General features: G+C 32.3%; 1 protein-coding gene across 2 annotated transcripts; it reads left to right on the top strand.

Moving 5' to 3' along the window:
• Positions 1–7,393: 7,393 nt before the first annotated feature.
• Positions 7,394–19,961, top strand: LOC108733093 (zinc finger protein 675-like). 2 transcript variants are annotated; one of them, XM_018464145.1, is made up of 6 exons: positions 7,394–7,997; positions 10,679–10,880; positions 12,230–12,421; positions 12,845–13,140; positions 14,752–14,914; positions 18,039–19,961. In XM_018464145.1, exons 2-6 carry the CDS (start codon positions 10,679–10,681, stop codon positions 18,332–18,334), a joined length of 1,149 nt encoding a protein of 382 aa, XP_018319647.1. In that variant the 5' UTR covers positions 7,394–7,997; the 3' UTR covers positions 18,335–19,961. The 2 variants fall into 2 exon arrangements, with proteins under 2 accessions (XP_018319647.1, XP_018319649.1); XM_018464147.1 differs by having other exon boundaries at positions 7,395–7,997; positions 14,764–14,914.
• Positions 19,962–20,497: the final 536 nt, after the last annotated feature.

Raw genomic sequence — 20,497 nt, 5'->3', positions numbered from 1 at the left:
TCAAGAAATACGAAACTCATCACTCAGAACTAGGGATTTTATGAAAGTATGTGGTATAGTTCTATGAAGGTATATGCGTAGCCATGGTACTGTGTGTGATATTCCTTTTTCACTTTTCAAATTAATAACACCATGTGTGCAAATCAATGACCTCACCTGGTCGGTTGGACTGTTGACGTTGCTTATTTTTTTGAGGGGATTGTATAGATAGTGGAAGGGCCACGTGCTACAGATGAGCAGGGTCACGGTTGAAGAAGATTCACGCAGGTTTGAGGTAGTTAGCGCGACAGTCGTGTGTAGAACGTAGGGGGTAGGTACTTTCCCTATTCACCTCTGTCTTCTTTTTTTTTATACCGTTCACTGCCGCCTATAATTTGTTAGTCGTTAATAAACCACTTTAGTTTCACCCAATAACAAGATACTGGCAATGTCCATATGCATACATCACATTTATCGTTAATAGATCGATTAATAATAAAATCAGTTCGAAAGACAACATAGACATAAATGATGATTTGAGGATTTCGGATTCTATTGTAATGTTCTTTGTTTTCTCGCTTTAATTGTTTGATCTGTTTGGACAACGTAACTTTTAGGGAAGTGGATCAAGAATCTATAACAATTAACTAATTGACTATAAATAAGTTAACTTAAATTAATTATTATCTATACCTACTTCTCATGAAATCTTGTTGAAATTGTTAAGTACGTTAGTAATCTAAATTCACCAGAAGAACACACAGTGAGTGGTTCCATTAATTTATTTTGCCGCTTATGGTCACAATGATTGAAAAGTTTCTTCACTTCCCGAGATAAAAATGTTGAGTCTCTCAGAGGCTCTGAAAGCGAGACTCGAGTCTCCGTCTCTCATCGAGTCTCTCTGGTGTCGCTGAGAGACACTGTCAAAAAAATTGTTTAGTGTCTCTGAACGAGAGACTCAAGTCGCTCATAGGGAGATCCTCATTTCGTATCCAGTCTCTTAACGAGAGACTCGAATCTCTCAATATGTGGTGTCTCGATAGACATTAAATTTTCTAAGTTCAACATATTTTAGAGATCCCAGTCTTTCTCGAGTCTCTCAATTTTTCAGTTTTATTCGTTCGAGTCTCTCATACAGAGACTTGAGAGATCCATAAAAACTCATAGGCAATAAGTGAGAGACTGTGAGAGACGCTCTCAGGGACGCTGAAAGACTCTGAAAGACTCTGAGAGACTGTAGAGAGAATGAAAATTTTTGTCTAGGGTTTTTTATTGATATTGTAAATGTGTTCGTTGATTCCAGCTTTTTAAAGCTATTCTACTTTTTCCTATGAAAGCTGCGTGCAATAGTTGAAGATAAATTCCACTTTTGCTTGTTGCTATTATTATTTATTAAGAGAATTTAGATTAATAGATTAAGAAACAATAGTGCTTCATTCAATAATCAATTGAAGTAAAAGGAAAAGTGGAAATTAAACGGTTTCATATATAGACTTTCAGAGCAGGAACGAAAACTATCTTTAATATCAATGTGGATATTTAGCAGTTTGACAACGTGTCTACTTACAAAAAGCAATTCTTTTTAAATAAACGTTAGACAGGTGTAACGAACACTTCGCTTCCCACATAGGAAAAACTACAGCAGAAATCGGTTAAATGAATAAATTCAGATGAGAGCCCGCATATACTTCTAAAGTAATTTCCTTTTCGACCGTTGATCTACACAACTTACATATTATGCATATTTACGACTTGTTTTCGGTTTCAGTTTACAAAAATGGCTTGTTCTTTTGCTTCTATTTAATTTATGAAAAACTAAAAAAATTCTGGTAAGAGAACAGATGGATTAAATGAGAATCCTTCCTGACTATCAAAAGAAACAATTTTTCTCTTTTGGATGTTATTTGAACTTATTAAACATCAATAAGCAGAAAATTTTTATTAATTAGTGAAATAGAAATTTGTTTATGAGATTAATTTTGTTTTCTTTGGGGAAAGATTATTAAGTGCAACAATTTAAAACAATACAATAACCAATGGTTGTTCTAGAATGAATCAACTTTTCTTTTTACAAAATTTATGTATCTACGAGATTTTAAATTGTTAATAAATGAGTAAAACCATATATGCATGTATATTTACAAAGACAAGCTGATAAAATTAAAATACTAATAATAATTTACCTATAAGCCAACTTATTACTATTATCAAAACAGAATACGCGTGTAAACAACATTACAGTTGTGTGATAGGAGAAACAATAAGAATAGGTTTTCCTTGTAAACGGATAAATAAGATTGTGCATTACATTATCACATTCGTTTGTGGTTATCGTATGCTTTTAAAAATATTTAGATTAGTTGCGTGTGTTACGAAGTCATCAGCATGGAAAGGATAGTTGTAAAGACGAACAAAAGATTAAAAGTTTTGTGGAAATCGAAAAATTGATAAGAAAACAAACATGTCTCGTCTAATTATTTAAAATTGAAGTGATTGTAGGTAAAATAAAACCGAGGAATTCAAAAATTGTAAAAACTAAAACGGCGAGAAGGAGGGAGTTTATAAGATTGCTAGTTTTCGACAATTTCATTAGTTACTTGTTAGTGAAGTGGAAGCTGAACTCGCGACAAAATCGGTTAAGCTATCATTTTTTAGCGACAAATTATGTCATAAAAGTATCTTTTTTCCACTATTTTTGTCAGTGTTAGTTCGCTGGATAGCTCGAAACTGGACTTGTGACAAAATCTGCTATAAGCGACAAATTATGTTTTTACATTGTTTTTACATGCTATTTCTGTTTCAGAATATGCTATATCTAGTGACAGGTTGACAAATCTTGAGCCATTAAACTAAACTAGAGACAAAATCAGCTATAAGTGACATATTATGTTTTTACATTAATTTTCCACGCTTATTCTGTTTCAAGATATACTACGTATATCTAGTGTTAGGTAGACAAATCTTGAGTCATTAAACTAAACTAGCGACAAAATCAGCTATAAGCGACAAATTATGTTTTTACATTGTTTTTCCACACTATTTCTGTTTCAAGATATGCTATATCTAGTGCCAGATTGACAAATCTTGAGTCATTAAACTAAACTAGCGATAAAATCAGCTATAAGCGACAAATTATGTTTTTACATTGTTTTTTCACGCTTTCTGTTTCAAGATATGCTATATCTAGTGCCAGGTTGACAAATCTAGAGTCATTCAACTAAACCAGCGACAAAATCAGCTATAAGCGACAAATTATGTTTTTACATTGTTTTTTCACGCTTTCTGTTTCAAGATATCTATGCTACATCTCGTGTTAGGTTGACAAATATTGAGTCATTAAACTAAACTAGCGACAAAATCAGCTAAGGTACTATTTTTCAACGACAAATTATGTTCTAACTGTACTTTCCTAGGCTATTTCTGTTTCGAGATACGCGATATGTAGTTCTAAACTAATGCCGCGCCAGCATTTCGTCTATTATTTGTCAGTGATTGACTGAAACGACAAATTTTGTGTATTTTAGAAATGAGAAATATAACTTTGTCAGAGACACTGCTCTTTTGCTTTCAATTTTATTTCATACACAGGACAGTAAATATTACCAACTTTTTTTTGTTATTTCTAAATCGTTTTATGACTTGTTCTATTCCACATGGGTTTTCAACCCCCATATGCGACGATCGGCAGGTAGATCCTAGACACAACGAAAGTAAGTCTGATTATGAGAAGTCGGCTACGGTTGGAAAATCATAGTTGTATTTTATAATACAATCAACACACATGTTTTTATGTGTGTGTGCTTGTTGGGGCAGAAGCTAACGGAACGACTTGTAAAATTGTACGTGTGTGATATTATAAAGCGGGGGCACGTGCCGCTTACCAGATGACTCGGCTAGGATACCGTTCCCGATTATTCTTGCTTTATATCAGACAATGATCGGCTAAGAGTGCTAATTCATCCGACCTCTTTTACCTTCCGTCCGGCCGAGACGACAGTCGAACCGAAACAGATTTCACTTTTTAATTTACGCTTTCGATGAAAAGGCAGAAGTGGTGCAGTTTAATGTGCCACTTTTAATTGGGGGTGAAAAACAATGGAAAAGGGGCTGTATATAAAGAATTACTTAGATATGTTCGTATCACACATTAATATGCGTCCTTTCAAACTATTGACTAGTAAAATTTTAGTAGAAAACTAAACAGTATCTTTTCTAAATTGATTTACCTTCAGTTGTTTGAGAATTGATGATAAAATATACACTTCATTTTTAAAACATTTTAATGAATCGAAAAGGCTACCATTTCTCTTACAGGACTAGTTTAACTGTTGGAAAAATGTTCTAGATTATCCGTTTTAAAATCCTTTCACGTTCAGGCTTTGTTGCTTTATAAGAAAAAAACAAAAAGATTAACACCACCGCACTTTCATGTCAGATGCAGATTTATTTTGAAATCTAAAAAAAGAAGATACAACAATGTTGATTCGACATCATCATCATCATAGGATCGTCAGTCCTAAGACGGGTTGGATACGCACCTTCACTCTTTCTTATCCTGAGCTAATCTTCGCATTTCCCTAAATCTAGAACAATCCACATCGTGAACTATTTACGAACAGTAATCTAATCTAGGTCTACCTCTACCCCTCCTAACTCCCGTTTTTGCCTCTAATATGTCTCTGACTAGAACCTCATGCGTGTGAAGGTGTCCTACCAACCTATCTCGCCTATTTTTTATTGAGTCCTCTGTTCTCCTATTCTTTCTAATACCTCTTCATTTCTAACCTTCTCTATCCACAATATCCTCATCATTCACCTGTAACACCACATTTCGAAAGGTTCTAACTTTTTCTTTTCCACCGCGTCTACTATTCATGTTTCGCACTCATACAGCACCGCGCTCCAAATATACACCTTTAACAGCCCTTTTCGAATTTCTAAATTAATCGTTCGCGAGCATAGAAGTGATTACATTATTTAATTTAATTACTCTAGAGTAAAGGTAATACATTTATATAGATAATTGGTACCTATGACGTTATTGGCAAGCAGGAAAAAGAAACCCAGGAAGATCTCCAAAGAAGCGAACCGATGATCAACTTCCTTCAGCTTTTGGATGGTCTGTATCACCTTTCTGATTAAGTTCTTACTGTTGGCGTTGAAATCGCCTTCTTTTTCTAAATGTTAGATCGAAGACAAATGATTTGATTCTGACATTTGATGACTGCGTACCTATACTGGTTGGTGAAAATTAAATTTTGCTGTTGGTCGCAATAGTGAAACGTCGCTTTTATGTGAACTCCATGATTATGAGGATTTTTTTTAATATGTCGACAGCAGTTGGCACGTGTTTTATGTTTAATATATTTCTCATCACAGGTTGCTCAGGTAATTTTATAAAGATACTTTGTAAGATTCAAGTTTGATAAGGTACCATAATAACAGGCGCGTTTAAAATTTATAGCCTCATCGAAAATTACCTTTATGGTAGAGATTCTTAATTAAAGTACCATTTGTCCAACGGCGATTAATAACATGTAGGCATCTTTCTCTACGTATAGTATGCGTTTAGTAAAAATTAGTAAATTTTTACATCAACAAGTAGCACGTATTGCTAGTGAATTTGCATTTCTTTGAGACAATTACAAATTAATATCTACGACAATTACTTATCAATGTCTAAAATCTAGGTAGCTAAAGTGTTTAAACCTTCTATAAGATTCAAGAAATCACAAAAGTAGATACCTACATTGTGGTACAACAAATACTACTATATGTAAATAATTTTCCGTTTTCTTAATCGCTATGAAATTTAAGTCTTAAGTTTCCGTGAACAAGAAAACTACAACCATTTTTCTTTAGTGAAGAATAAAAATGATTTTTAATGCGATAACGCTAAACATTTCATTTGCTCGTATGTCCAGGACTGTAATTGACGTCATAGACGTCCAGCAAACGAAAACGGTGACAAAGAAACCATTAAATAAATTTATCGAATCAGTTTAAGTCTTTTTTGTAATTTATTTCCCTTTAGCTTGATTAAAACATAAACAATTCACACAAAACATTCAATGTATGGGGGTAGTTGGTGGAGTGTTGCAAGTGATGGGAATGTGTCTAAGTGGTAGGTGCACGTATTGGATGAGCGCGTACTTGTATACACCTATACAATACATCCGTACGTATAGGTAGTATATTATGACGATGGGGGATGATGGCATGGCACGCGGCAGGTCACGGAGGGTGAGTTAGAAGAGTCATGTGTTGTTTGGTCCTCAACGGTCTTCTGTTATCAAATTACAATCAGAAGCCGATTGGTTCGTTACCTTAGTCAGGTATTATTCCTTTCTATGGCATCGTAAGCTTTAATACAATTACGAAAATGATTTTATTCAACACCGAACAAATTTAATGTCTATTAGTAATTCCGATTGACAATCTTTACCTTTTTTATTCGTCGACGCATTTTATTGTATAGATATAGATAAATGTTGTCTAGCAATTTAATCAATTGTGATGAATTGAAACGATTGGATTGTCTTTAAATTGATTAATATAAATGGTCTTCAAGGAACGCGATAAACGACATGTTTTATTATTGAAAGGGGTGGAAATGTTACCAAATATTGAAGCCATTGTTACTAACAGACGCTTCTTTACATTAGTAACTTTAAAATAATTAATAATTATCTCCTTTTCCTTCTTTTGCGAAAAAAGTAGTAGAGCATTTTGAATTAATGGAAGAAATGTATCAAAATGGCAGTGAATATCTGTAGAAGACTATGAATAAATCTTTCTGTGAAGTTGGCAGAGACGAAACGTCTAGAATTTTTCTTGTTTCTAATAAACTAATGTAACAGTTATCTGATACAAGCGATGTCAATAGAAATTGATGCATTTAAAAGGGTAATACCCTATTATCCATATGAATTAGTAATTTGAATGTACCATGTAAAATGTGCAAATATCTTAAGGAGTGTAAAAACTTCTACAATCAAGACATCAAACGATTCTTGACTTGAAATCGGTTTTACCGAATCCTTGCCGATACTCAACGTAAAGAGAATCCTGCCGCTAAGATTTTCCGTTCGAGGACAACTTCACAGGAGTTCAAATGTCGTCCTCTTAGCCAATACCAAATCTAATCAAGTATTTTGAGAAACTTTCATTGATTTTCTTATTTAAATTGTATTTTTATTTCCGGTTGTCATAATTACTTCGGATAGGAGCTAAATCCTTTAGTTTGTAGTTCCAAAGCTTTTAAATGAATTTCACTGAGGTTTAATAAAGCGAAATTAATTAGGTAATCGGCTTTTATTTCTTAAAAAAAGCGAATGGTGTGTATACAATTTATTTATAGATAACAAGGAAACCTTATCAGTGATGACTTCTTGAACGTGTACAGATATTTATTTTCGATTTATATCTTTTGCGAAGTCGTATAGTGGGAAACCTTAGCTCAAACATAATAAAATCGACATTCCTGTTACGGTAAAGAGTCAATCTAATCAAATTAGGATTAAACCAGATCCTTAATACGCTTTTCATTAAGCAAAAATCTCCAATGAAACAGTTTGCGTCACAAAACCACGCCTGTTAATTTATCTAAACCAATCGTATTGTTGTACAGGTGAAAAGGAGGCGAGATCAAACAACACACACAAGCATCAACCATTTACCTGTTCAATACTTGAGGCCAGCAAGTTGCTTGCCGAAGAAGAGGGACTCAACACCACCACAAAGCTTCGACCTCTACAGCGCTCCCCATCAGTCAGGTGCAAAAGCTCTCTGGGCTTCGACTTCTTCTGCCGTGTCTTTGCGAACCGTTCAAATTACTTTTTTGAATACAACTGTTGTAAAGTGTAGTTCTTTTGGACAATGTGAAAAAAAAAGCGAAAACTAATACCATTAGAGGGTGTTATTTTATTTGGAATTACCAACAGCAGTATCTTATCATGATGACATCAGCGAAGAAATCCTGACGCTCTTGACGGTTCCTTCGCTGAGAATTCTTGAAGGTAAGGATTTAACTTAAAATTTTACATCCTTGTGTAGGTAAATACAATTGTCCTTACTTTTTCACTTATTCAAAGTGCGATGAAAGTTCTGTGTCTCTCTTGATGAAGACATTGCATTTTCTTGTTCAATAAAAGCTTTGCTTTTCCTCTTTGGCTCACAGGAGAGTTACAATCAACTACTTCAGAAATGTTTTTTTCTGAACTAAAAAAGCGATTCTTTTAGAAAATTGAGTAGATTTTCGTCTTTATATGAATGATTCTGTGAAAATTGCTTGGTATAATGTGTTTAATCAACCAAAGCTGTTTTTCTGACTTAAGCATGAGTTTCATATATTTAAAATACGAATAGACATATTTCGGAAAATTACATTAAATATTGTGTTACACTATCTGCAAAAAAAAAGATATGCAGATAAACAATAAATCTAGTCGTTAACTGAAGCTGTTATCTGATTTATTTGAAACAATGATTGCTAGTTTACATAGTTTTCAAAATTCCAATTTTCATAATTTTATATGTTTTTCAGCGGATTATTTAAAAAAAAAATTGAATCCCTGTCAGTACAGTAGCAACCACTTAGTTTGTATTAGCTTTTTTTTGAGAAGAGACCTAGATATATTTTATGCTTTACATTTTAATCATACAATATAGAACATAGACGGTAAGCTTTTCGTTTTAACATACTAATGGAGCTTTAACAGCATGAAGACGCTCTTTTATGTCTATTTTTAGGAGAGCTTTTGAAGGTAGTGACTTCTATGATTGTTGCTACTTAATGCTGTAGGGTTTTTTAAATATGTAAACGTATAATCACATTATTTTTGCAAAATCATACTAAAAAAATCAATCAATTGCATAACGATATCGCGTTGATTACGTTTCTAACATCAATTAAATAAAAGTACCTACCAACAAAACGCATTCGCTAAATTGCCATGTGTATTGAACAACAAATCTGTCGGTGTAAAAACTTGATGTGACAACAATCATACAATAATTACTGTAATCATTATGGAAAGTCACTGCTGCGATTCAGTGAATACTTTTAAAGGTCAGGGTGGTGAATATGCAGCTTTTTTTTCAAGTATCACTATTTAATAGTAGCAGTGAAGCAGTTTACATAATAACCGAGCGTAAACTTGGTCATAAGGTCGTAATAAAATGACCCCTAATTATCATAGATTAAAAGTTTTAAGGTAGTGAAACAGGTATAATAAACGTGTAATATAAAATAACTGGAACATTAAATCGTTGAGATAAAATTAGCGTTTGCTCACAGGTAGGTGTATAGATATACTGTGGGTACCTACAGCAGGTGTTTTGTTAATTAATGTTTTTTAATTAACATCTTCATAAAACGTTAAACTTAGTTTTTACGTGCTAAACTGCTACTGCATCGCAGAGTAAAAACATTAAAAAACAATTAAAAATCATTCAATATTTATAATGACAGTTTCTAGCGTTTGTTAATTTATCTTCAGTTTAAAATATAAAGTATAGATGTATGAATTTATTTCTAGTGAATTACAGAATAATTTAAACAACAAACTCTCTCTTATCGAAAGTAGTAAATTAGGAAACTCAATAATTATAATATTTAACTCAATAAAAATCTTTATTTTTCTCATTTGATTAACTTCAGATTAGGACAAAAATCGATTCTATTCACTGTTAAAAATGATAAAAATATATTTTTGATTCAAAAATCCTGTAATCTATTTACAGTCGGTTGAGTCATGGAAATTATAAACAAGGATTTTATTATTTTTCGATAATAAAATATTGCATGTTTTTCCTAATTGTGTTATTTAAGCATGCTAACTTTTCAATTATTTGTGATAATGTTTATTATTAGTTTTCATAAATAACTATAAATGAACGAAACGAACTATAAGTAAAACAAATTCCTGCATACAATAACAAATAAAAATATCTTTCTACAAGGATAACTGAAACATTTACGCACTGATTACTTCCTTGTACTATCATTTTGTGTAATATGTGAAGGTAACATCCACTTGTTAAAAATATAAGCAAAAACTAAATGTATTTACACTATAAAAGGATTTAGTTGACATTTAAGAAAGAAGAAATTGCAATGCTTACACAAATTACCCATAATTACAACAAATACAATTATTTATAATGTTGTTTTGATTTGTAGACTTATAGGTAGATTTGTATAATTTAAAACTGCTAGAATATACATTGAAAAAAATTATCTTCACCTATCATCTTCTTATAATTAGTTCTTATTCATCCCTTTTGTATACTACGTTTTGCTATCATACTAACGTATCAAGAAGCTATAAAATGATACTCGCAACAAAGTTATAGGAGTCGATAATATTGGCTAAGATGACATTTTAGCAATATAACATATTATATTATAAGTTGGTTGTTTATCTTAAGTAAGAAAATTAATATAAAAGAATATAAAATCTATGACTGATGGTAACTAGCCGGAACAAAAGGCACTTAAGCACTAGTAATATATGCATTAAAATATAATGAAAGTACAAATAGGATGTTGAAAATGTAATTTGCAGAACCGAGTTTTGATAGCGATACGAGTTCGTGTGTAACCGTTATAGCGGCTGGCGCTTCTTCTGGCATTATTTGAAAGTTTTATTGGTAATCCATAAGAAATTTGTGTAATTTTTGTCGATTGATTTTGCAGATGCCTCGGCTAGAGTATCTATCTCAGTATGTGGGGTCTTCTACATCTCCTTCGCGATCACCACCCACCTCGCCATCAACTAGTCCTATGCCAGGTGTATCATCGGGGGCTATAAGTCCTTTCTCCACGAAGTCGCGATGCAGCGCATTTTCTTTAGTTTATCCAAAGCAGATACATGCCAAAGGTCTTCAATCAGCGAGAGGTTAGAATAATATTTTGAATTTTCCGTGGGTGCAAGTCCAGTACAAGGGGTTAGAGACAAAATAAAGGCTAGATTACACATACAGTTCCGCGTCCGCGCCGTGCCCGTGCCGTTCGGGAATCATATAGTTCCGCCGACATTCATATGCATTGTTCCGTGCGATACATTCACATAATAATTGCTGATGTCAATTTGTGCATGATCAGTAATATTTATTAATTAATGAGTCAATTGTTACTAGACATTTGCATATGTACAACAATAAATAAAGAAAATACTGTAGGTAGTAAATGCGGTCATAGGGACTAATATCAGAACCATCAGAGTCAAACGTAAAGATTACGGCATTAGAACAATTCTGTAGCTGTTTAGGTACATATGTCCCCTTCCGTGTCGCATCCGTCTTGAGTCGTAGACCTTCCGATAAACCCAATACCACCATGACAGGAGCATGTCAGGCAAATGGTACTATGTGGGTGAAAGGCTGAGGATTTTAACGTAAGGGTTATATATTTGATGGACAACGAAAGAATACGTCAGTGGCACGGCACAGATACGGCACTATATGTGTAAACTGACCTTTAAATCGGCGTTTTCAAGTTCAAATATCTCTTTTGTTCCTAATCATACCTCACATCAAAACTATATCGTTTAACTGATAATTAATTGAATGTAAATGTGGATAGATATTCAATTTTTTTTTGTTTTTATTATTTTCAAGAATTTTAACAACAATGAAACTGTAAATATTATAAATAGCTTACATATTTAAAGTCATTTATGGGCAACATTATTGTTTGTACAGTTTACGTTCTTTATCTATACTTGCTTCCGGTAAAACGTTGAAATCCGTTTTAAACGCCGTTTCCTCCTGGCAAGTGATTAACTTTGTCCTATTTGTTTTAACCTCATTGTATATTTTAACGAATGTGATGGATTGGCTATACACTATAAAATATTATAATAAGTATAAATTAATTAACTGTCACTTTAATAAAGAATCTGTATTCTGAGTTTACCGTAAATACCGCTTGCAAAAGTGTAAATGTATGGGTTAATATTGTAGTTAGATAAGCATCTTTCAATGATGAGGGTGCCCGTATAACTTTAGCCTACCAAGAAATTAAAATAAATAAAAAAGAGCAGAATTTCATGTTAAAGTTTACACGTCGATTAATTGAGTCTAATTAAAGTTTAAGTATTCGCGAAAAGGGCTGTAAAGGCCAGAATATGTACAGAAAGAAATTTGCGACTTGCTTCTTTATAATTTTTATTTGAACAAAATTTATTAAATAGTCGAAAAATTAATATACGTAATCCTTTAACTATTTTTCACTTCTTTTTTTCAGAAATAAGTGCTGTAATGTATGGGCCACATTCTTTTAGTCAACTTGCCCCCACCGTTTATACCCCTTACGTGTGGTCTCATCTGCCAAATCTTATATTTCCTTACCCAACCCCTGACAAACCTGTTAAATCGTACAATTCGTCCCATGTTACTCGTATAGATCCAAACTGCAAAACCAGGAAAGAAAAGAATGGTAAATTTTTCTTTTATTATCGTTAATTAAAATAAGAAAATACAAATGAATTTAAACAACGTTTTTTTAGCTTTACTTCGAGTTATTCAATTAAATTTGGTAATGGGGAGTTTCCAAAAGTGCTAATAAAGACAATTAAACGTTTTTTAAGTTCAACACTTGTTTTCTGGGTTGGTTCAGTTTGATAGGTCTACATAACTAATCGTAAAAAAGACCTAATCAAACAACGAATTCAGCAAGTAAATTGATCGGTGTTCTGTCGAAATAATCTATGGCGTGCTGATGAGATCTAAAGATATCAAATTCATAATCCATCGAGAGATCACTGACCAAAAACTTTTGTGTTGACTTATTTTATTATTTAACAATATCTTCCGTTTAAAACGTTGAGATTGTGGAAAAACTTTGATGTTATTCTTACAGCTGATGACATGCCTCTGAACTTATCGTTAAAAGGGCGAACGAGATCGCACAGCATTTGGTCACCTGGAAGTTTATGTGAACAAGAAGTGAACTCGAAATCGGATGTGAATCTGTGTACGAACGTTAACGGTAATAGTTTAATTACGACTAGTGTAGATATAATAAACTTAAGTAAATGTGACAATAAAAGAAACTGTAACGTGAACATTAATGAAGTTAGAAGAAGGTGGAATTCCCCCGAACAAGCGAACAATTCTACAACCCAAATAGGACCTGTTGGAGAAAAAACATTCACTGTGAGTAAAACATATTTTTCTTATCTTTCATGTATTAATCAACCAAAAGTGATAGTAATATCGTTACCACATGTCTAACTATAATAAATCATAAAAAAAATAATTTAAGTAGTTACTACAAGTTCCTATTTTTGCGTAACAGTACAGTATGGGGGTAAATAAATCTGAAATGATGATCTATTGTTATTGATTAATAAGGATTTAGTATTTTAAAATCAAAAAAGTTTTAATTGACATTTTGGTTCGAATATTGTAGTATCAATACTAGTTTATGATATTTTATTACTATTAAAAGTATTGTTATAAGTAGGTAAGTCAGTTGTTATGTGTATCGATTATTCGATTGAATTATTGAATAGATTAAAACTCTAAACGTAGATTGAAGAAAATCACAAGCATATTGAAGGAGATGGTTTACTTTATCTTGTAGAATTTTCCTTATATAGAGCACTACAAGTCGAAGGAAACTTATTGTAATTTAAACATTGTCGGAGCATATTTAGTGCTTGAATAAATAATTCAGAAGCATGTAATTTGTGAAGTATTCTAACTGGCAGTAATCAAACGGCTACCTTTTCATCTGATGCAGATTTAATGGGCTAAAACTTCAGTCGCTTTCTTATAATTTATGTGAAAAACTTCAAATGACCGTCATTAGTTGAAAACACGACAAGTTTCAGATTTATTAAAATATTATAAGACATGCTACTTACCTGGGGTCTTCTAATGGTAATTCGAATTACTAATAAACAGCGAAAGTTAGAAAAGGAACGAATACGAAACACTTTCATCATTGCTAATGAAAAATACACCTAAATTATTCAACTACTAAATTAATTATACCTAATACTAGAGCAAAAAATATATATCGTCTGGTATTTTCAAATTACAATTAAGTATACAAAAATATGCGACTGTGGATTGATTATTTTATTTTTATTCTTGCAAATGTAAAAGCTTACATGAAATAAATGATATACAATAGAATCCGCTTATAATAACATCAAAGGGAAATGACAAACACGTCATACAAACCATAGTCTTAGAAAAAATAGCTTTCTATTTTGATTAATTATTTAGTTTAATAGAGAGAAAAACTTCAAATTGAATATATTTATTAACAGAAAATGAAAAAGAACGATGAATTGTAATATCAATATACATGAGAAGGGTAAGAAAAATGAGCGAAAATGTTATTATTAATCATTTGGGTCACAATAGCCGGATATGATTTCTTGAGAATCAGTTATTATAAACGGTATGCCATTTTAAATGGAGTCATTATATCCAAACTTTCCTATAGAGAATTTAATATGAAAACCAAACTTAACATTGCAATTACTTCATATTAAGCGGTTAGTCAATACAGGCGGAGTCATTATAAAAGAATTCCACTGTACAAACAGTATTACCGAAAACTTTGCAAAGATCTAAACGTTATTTTCAGATAAAGAAAAATAAATAAAAAAGTATCTATTCATCATTACGATTTACCATGATTATATTTTTTTATTGTATTTAATTATTATAAGTATATAATTATTTTATTTGTCAATTAAACGATCCACAAATTATGTTATGAAGAAATTTCGTTTATATCGTGAAAGAAAGTTTTGTTTTCAGTGTCAGCAATGTGGAAAAACATTTAAAAGATCCTCAACCTTATCTACGCATTTATTAATACATTCAGACACGCGACCATACCCTTGTCAGTTTTGCGGGAAGAGATTCCATCAGAAGTCCGACATGAAGAAACATACGTACATACATACCGGTAAGTTATCACAATTTTATAACTAGAACCACAAAGAGGGATTGGTATTTTCAAAACCTCTTAATTAATGAACACTATTATTCCAAGTCAAGACGATGTAGATTCATTATATTATCCCTAGCGAGACTCACGAATTATTTCTTTAAACAAAATAGTCAAAAATTTCACTTTTCAGTTAATGATTGCAGAAAAACGGAAAAAGATTGAATTGTACTTCAAGTCAATTTTCAGTATCCAGGATGTTTTGTTAATCAAAATCATTGATTAAAAATAGTCAGTTTCGAATTGTTATTGGTATTAAACAATTGGAAGAAAGTGGACGGGCTTAAATGTCTATATTCGGGTGTATAACTGGCTGCATATAAATACATTGTAATGACAAGCGTCAAAATTTGGACAGACTTAACTAGTAATATTCTATTGCTTCACTTTATCGTTCACCTTTACACACATACATCGTCACCAATTATTATTTCTGCATTAACCATTCAAAATTACATCCTTGCATAAACGGTAATTACACCGCCCTGTATATGCAATTAAACAAAATTTATAATGACCACTTTCACGTATGAATGTGTACATATGTTCGTGTACAGTCGGTATCCACACATCCATCCAACCAGTCAGTTGTCGTTGAGGTCGTCGTTGATGGGCAAAAAAAAAAGGCTGCCGTGTGTGATTCATAAATCTCTGATGGTCATCTTTAATCAGCTATCTGACGCTCCTCGCATACAACCACCCATCTACACGAACATACGTATGTACGTACGGTCAATAATTGATTTCGAAAAGGGGTGGTTTACTGCGATATGTGTACACGGCAATACTAATGGACAACCGGACCGATATTGCGTGTGTTTGTTAAACACACGCTGGACCGGAAACAAATATGTGTCACGCAATTTTTATATCATCGGATCTAAAATTATAATTATCGCAAAGTGCCCACAGGATTGGATTCGTGGTCGCATGGATTTGAATCATCCTGATGCTCAAAGTAGTGAAAGAGCCATCTGGATTCGTATTGTTGATCGATAATTATAAAAAGAGACGTTAAGTTATTGGTAAGCAATTAATCGAAAACTATTGCGATTTTAAACTTTTAAATTCATTGATATCGATGTTAATTGATCGAAGCTATCGATTTCGATAAATTGCTGATCTACAACATAATATTCCTTACTTATTTGGTTCGAGTGGTTATCGCGTAGACAACCTCTAGGTTTATTGATTGAAATAAACCGTCATAGTTTCTTTTCCTCACTAGATATTTAGAAGTTATGTTGGTTTCAAATGCTGACTTCCTCAGTTACTGATATGAATTCCGTTTATTAATCTCTTGAAGCTGCTAGCAGTCGAGACTGGCGAAACGTCTAGATGTCCATTATGTGTTGGATTGCAGTTTATAGATGATTGAAACGAAGCTTTCTGGACTGAAATGCCATCATTCCTTGAGTATCTAGACGTTTCGCCAGTCTCGACAGCCGCTTCTTAATGTTGATGTTTGACTGATTGAAACTACCTATCTCGATAAATTGCCGATCAACAGCTAAATATTCTTTATCTGTTTGGTTTGAGTTCTTATCACGTGCACAAATTGCTTCCTAGATAGTTGATTGAGGTGCACTTTCTGGTATGAATTATAGTGGTTTATTTTCTCTGCTAGATATTTAGGCGTTTCGCCAGTTTTGATTGTTGACATCCCTACTGGCTGATGCCAGATCTGTTTGCTAAGATTGACAGTCATCAACTAATAACTTATTAACTTGAATAATTGACGATATTCTGTCTGTTCTTGATATTGATGTTGATTGAGTGCCTATTGCGTCTCCAAATTGTGCTTTAGGCAGTTGATTAAAGTTCAACTGGGAAAGCTTGAGAAAGCTTTAGATACCACCTTATTGTTTCTGCTAATTTGATGACAAATTGTTATAACATGGTAGAGTTTCTATATTTTTTTAATATGTCTCACTTTAAAGCAGTCAAGTAAAATTGTGTTTCGCTCTGGAGCATGCAGGACATCTTTTTTATTCTTGATGTTACTGTGTTACATGTACCTGTAATGATACAGTTGTATCTTTATTAGACCTTAGGACATTTGTTCATGTAAACATCCTCTACTGGGTACGTGTCTCATCAGATTAATTAATAATTTTCAGAAGTAGAATATAGAAAGTAAAGCTACTGATTACGTACCTGCTAAGTATATCCAGTAATAATTAATTTATTGAAGGAATACATGAAATCTGAACGTTCAAAAAAATCGTTTAGAGCCTCCATTACGAAAAGGACATAATGATAATGATGATGACTTGGAATAATAATGGTTTGTAAAATAAATTGCGTCCATCTATCTATAAAGGTGTAATTAATTAAGTACGATTATATCTGATGCCGTTCTTTTTTATTTTCTTTTTGTAATACCGGTCTCGTTGGTTCACATGATGATGACGTGTCAACCTTAATAAAGTGGCTTTCATTTTCATTACCTACTGATGTTTTTTTTAGCTAATATTCCTTTGTAGTGCTAAATAATGATATCTCCATTTAGATTTACCATAGGTTACTTTTTATTTGATTAAAAAATATAGGAATCAATGGGAATGTGGTAGAATTTTCACTGAGAGGTTTCTATTCGTTTTTTTTTTGCGTTTATTAGAACTATGTTCAGTTTAGAATTCTTGATTAATTTCTGTTTGTATGAAATGAAAGAAAAATTGAATTATTAATTTGTAACAGTAAGCTCTATTTGGTTATTTACAACTTTTACATTAACTATCACTTTATAATGTTTAAGCTATGGTTTTGGAAGATATCAGTATAATTGATTTATTTTTCATATTGCATTCATGTTGTTTAGTTGTTACATTCACTGTGCGACTACTTTGTCCAACGTATAATGACTCATACTGTTTAAAATTTCATAGGCACGTTCCGTTTTTGTGTAATCATCATAAAACTATAACGTTTTTACTAACTGAAATGAATTTAATATTTGTTTTTAAATTGGTTTTCTAATCTATTTTAACTGATTAAGTAATTAAGAATAGTAAGAAGGATTAATACCACACAGGAAAACCGATAGTGTCCTTCCTTTCTTGAAAATAAAAATCTTTTCCAGGTGAAAAACCTCACAAATGCGTGGTTTGTGCTAAGGCGTTTAGTCAATCCTCGAATCTCATAACTCATATGCGAAAACATACGGGGTATAAGCCTTTTTCGTGCGGTCTCTGCGACAAAGCGTTTCAAAGGAAAGTGGACTTACGTAGACATCGTGAATCTCAACATCCGTCTGAAGAAGAACCTGTAGCAGCTTTTACAAGACTACACTCGCGTGATCCAAAACTGTTTGAGTTATTACCTCAACAAGAAGATGGCAAACCGGAAGTTAGCAGCAGCAGCGGAGGCAGCTTTTAAGTCTGATTTTGGCCTTTCTTCTAATATACATGCATATTCATAGAGGGTGGATTATAATTGGATCAAAACATTTTTCAATTATAATAGCGTACGTATTGTAACTTTTGTGTTGAAAAGGTTGATTTTGTACTATTTTTAATTGAATTCTACCGTACTTTTTACGCTGGTCTTTCGTATCTTAGACCACTTTTTGTACCTAATGTACAGATATTATTTAGTGAGTAAACTTTAACACGTCAGTTTTAATGTGCAGCTACGTTTTCATGGCGATTTCTTCATAGCGAAAGGTCAATAGGATTGCTTAGGAAAAATCATAAGCTATTTGCGTAAATTGCATATCCTAAGTCCACATTTATGATTTTATGTGCTAGTTGCTTTGTGCCATATTATTGGGTATTATATTTCAAAATACAAACGAAGGAATTTTAAACCTTGATGTTAGTTGGCCGCTAATTCGTTAATTTCTTCTATAACACATTATTTTACTCTCTAGTTTGAGAAAAAATCTACTTTTTGCATAAAAAATAAGTATTGATTCGTGTAATAACATATTGCAAAGAGGACACAAAGTCGTCGTTTCAGCAAATTAGCCATTATAATTAAAAATTATGCCGGTTTATTATCGGACACAGTTGCGTGTAAATTGGTTTTGTCTAGTTGACAGATGACAAAGATACTCATATTTTACTACCGTTTTCATTACTAAACGATAATATCGTAATTACAAGAAAGGTCTTAGTTCGTGCTGACATCGCTTGTGTATGTTAACAAATTAATATTTTTATAGCGCATTGACGCTATTAACAAAAGTCCATTCCTGATAGTAAGATTCATGACAATGGTCAATTAGAAACAATAGCCAGTTGACGAAATTTGTTTTGATAGCACCACAGACATAGGCATATACAGGGACAAGAGGCGTAAAGCCCTCAGGGGAAGATGTTTTGCTTAGGGTTTATTGGTTACACTTCTGCGTCTGGTAGAGTTAAGCCAATAGAGTCTAGGCACCTGCTACCTGACTGTTTTCGCTTGACTGCTTCCTACCCTATTATTCCTATGTCAATGGGAAATTGTGAGGGTTGATGACCTATTTGTTTAATTTGGTTTTATGAAAAAAGCACTTCACGAAATTTATCAACAATTATTTTATAATTTCCCAAAACTGTTTATTATTATATCACATACATCGTATTTGTAGTCATTTGTAAATTTGTAATATTGTGATGTTAGATTTTAATGCTAGGTACTAATTTTATTGTATAAGATGTAAATAATTATATGTTTAATTACCAATTGTACAAATAAAAAGACAAAGATAGAACACGTTACATTTTAACAAAAATTAAAATTTGCATATTTGCACTTACAGCTTAAGTTTGAGTACTTAATAATTTGGATTCTAGCTACGTTTTGGATGAATTTTACAAAACCCTCATGCAGCTAAAGACCAAAGATAGTTTAATGTTGTAGTGATAAGTATTTATTTATTGTTGTATTGAAGTAATTATTATAATAAAATACCTTCAAGTGCCTTTAACTTTAAGCGTCTAGTTAATTGTAAATATTATGCGTATTTAAATGTGTGGTACAACTGTAACGTTTTATTTATTAAAGAAAATTTGTATTGACACCCTGTATATAAACGAAAATTATTAAAATAAAAGTATTTTCTTAATAAGAATTAATATGGTTTGAGACATCGGTCTAGTTATTAGAGCAATATACTCCAAGAATCAGGAGATATTTTCAGATAGAAGTGATTGAAAAATATATTCCACACTTCCATCAGTTTAGGTATAAAAACAAAAAATGTCATCAAAGAAGTTTGTATTTTCCATGTTTGGTGAATGTTTTGCCTTACTTGCAGGGCATGGTTTTAGTTAACAATAAACGGTTTTGGTGAATGCGCCATGCACTTTTCAATTTCTTGGAATTCTCAAAGTATTTTCAATTAGTTAGTGTTGTGAGGAATAATCCTTCAGAGCCTGTACTTTCAACCTCGCGAAGAAATACAAACATACCTAATTTATATTTATTAACATTCAAAACTTTACGTTATTGTTTTTTATAACGTTTTAGGTGCAATAATAACTTAATATCCACAAACCTTAAGTTATAGTGAAGATAATCAGAAGTAATAAACGAAGTTGTTAATTTAAATGT

The sequence above is a fragment of the Agrilus planipennis genome, unplaced genomic scaffold, assembly GCF_000699045.2.
Source record: "Agrilus planipennis isolate EAB-ADULT unplaced genomic scaffold, Apla_2.0 scaffold51, whole genome shotgun sequence".
Classification (NCBI taxonomy): domain Eukaryota; kingdom Metazoa; phylum Arthropoda; class Insecta; order Coleoptera; family Buprestidae; genus Agrilus; species Agrilus planipennis.
This window is presented reverse-complemented; position numbering and strand designations above follow the sequence as displayed.

What these genes read in the sequence shown, in the direction of transcription:
- LOC108733093 (XM_018464145.1), top strand. Translation starts at nt 10,679, where the DNA reads ATGCCTCGGCTAGAGTATCTATCTCAGTATGTGGGGTCTTCTACATCT. An exon ending in AGGTCTTCAATCAGCGAGAG is followed by an intron (nt 10,881 to 12,229) that starts GTTAGAATAATA and finishes TCTTTTTTTCAG; the next exon opens with AAATAAGTGCTGTAATGTAT. An exon ending in AACCAGGAAAGAAAAGAATG is followed by an intron (nt 12,422 to 12,844) that starts GTAAATTTTTCT and finishes TTATTCTTACAG; the next exon opens with CTGATGACATGCCTCTGAAC.